Raw genomic sequence first — 411 nt, 5'->3', positions numbered from 1 at the left:
AAAAAAAATCCCAGAAAATATCGAGATGCTATTTTTGTCAATGTCGCACCTTCATCACAGCCAGGAACCGATCTAGAAGATTCACAGCGAGGGAGAATGTCTCCGAACTGAAGCCGAAGAACCGCGTCAAGGAGAGGAGGTCTCGGACTTGGAAGTCTCTCAGCTTGACCGTCATCCTCAGACCGTTGTCCTGAGCGGACTCGACGACTCGCAGGCCACAGAGTTTGGGCTGATACCGGGCTTCTTGATCCAGAAGGGCTTTGAGCTGGACAGTAAAGGGCAAAGCCCCGGCTCCGGTCACCTGATCGATCATCTATAACACAACAGCAGCACAGAAATATTAAGCTAAAGCAGTACTAAAGACAGACGTCCTACATTGAGCATAATTATCTTTCCATGTGCCTTGCATAC

At 48.9% G+C, this 411-nt stretch overlaps 1 protein-coding gene across 1 annotated transcript in view; it reads right to left on the bottom strand.

The window, feature by feature from the left end:
* The window catches only part of LOC107578974 (cyclin-G1-like), a 5,201-nt gene extending 4,861 nt beyond the window's left edge, over positions 1–340 (bottom strand). The window contains exon 1 of the mRNA XM_016264867.1: positions 41–340. Within this exon, the coding sequence (XP_016120353.1) occupies positions 41–313 (273 nt within the window). The 5' untranslated portion in view covers positions 314–340. The remainder of the gene's footprint in view (positions 1–40) is intronic.
* Between the last annotated feature and the right edge of the window lie 71 nt (positions 341–411).

This window comes from Sinocyclocheilus grahami, unplaced genomic scaffold (assembly GCF_001515645.1).
Source record: "Sinocyclocheilus grahami isolate Dianchi unplaced genomic scaffold, SAMN03320097.WGS_v1.1 scaffold13246.1, whole genome shotgun sequence".
In the NCBI taxonomy this organism is placed as follows: domain Eukaryota; kingdom Metazoa; phylum Chordata; class Actinopteri; order Cypriniformes; family Cyprinidae; genus Sinocyclocheilus; species Sinocyclocheilus grahami.
The sequence above is the reverse complement of the archived record's forward strand: the minus strand, read 5'-3'. Positions and strand labels throughout refer to the sequence as shown.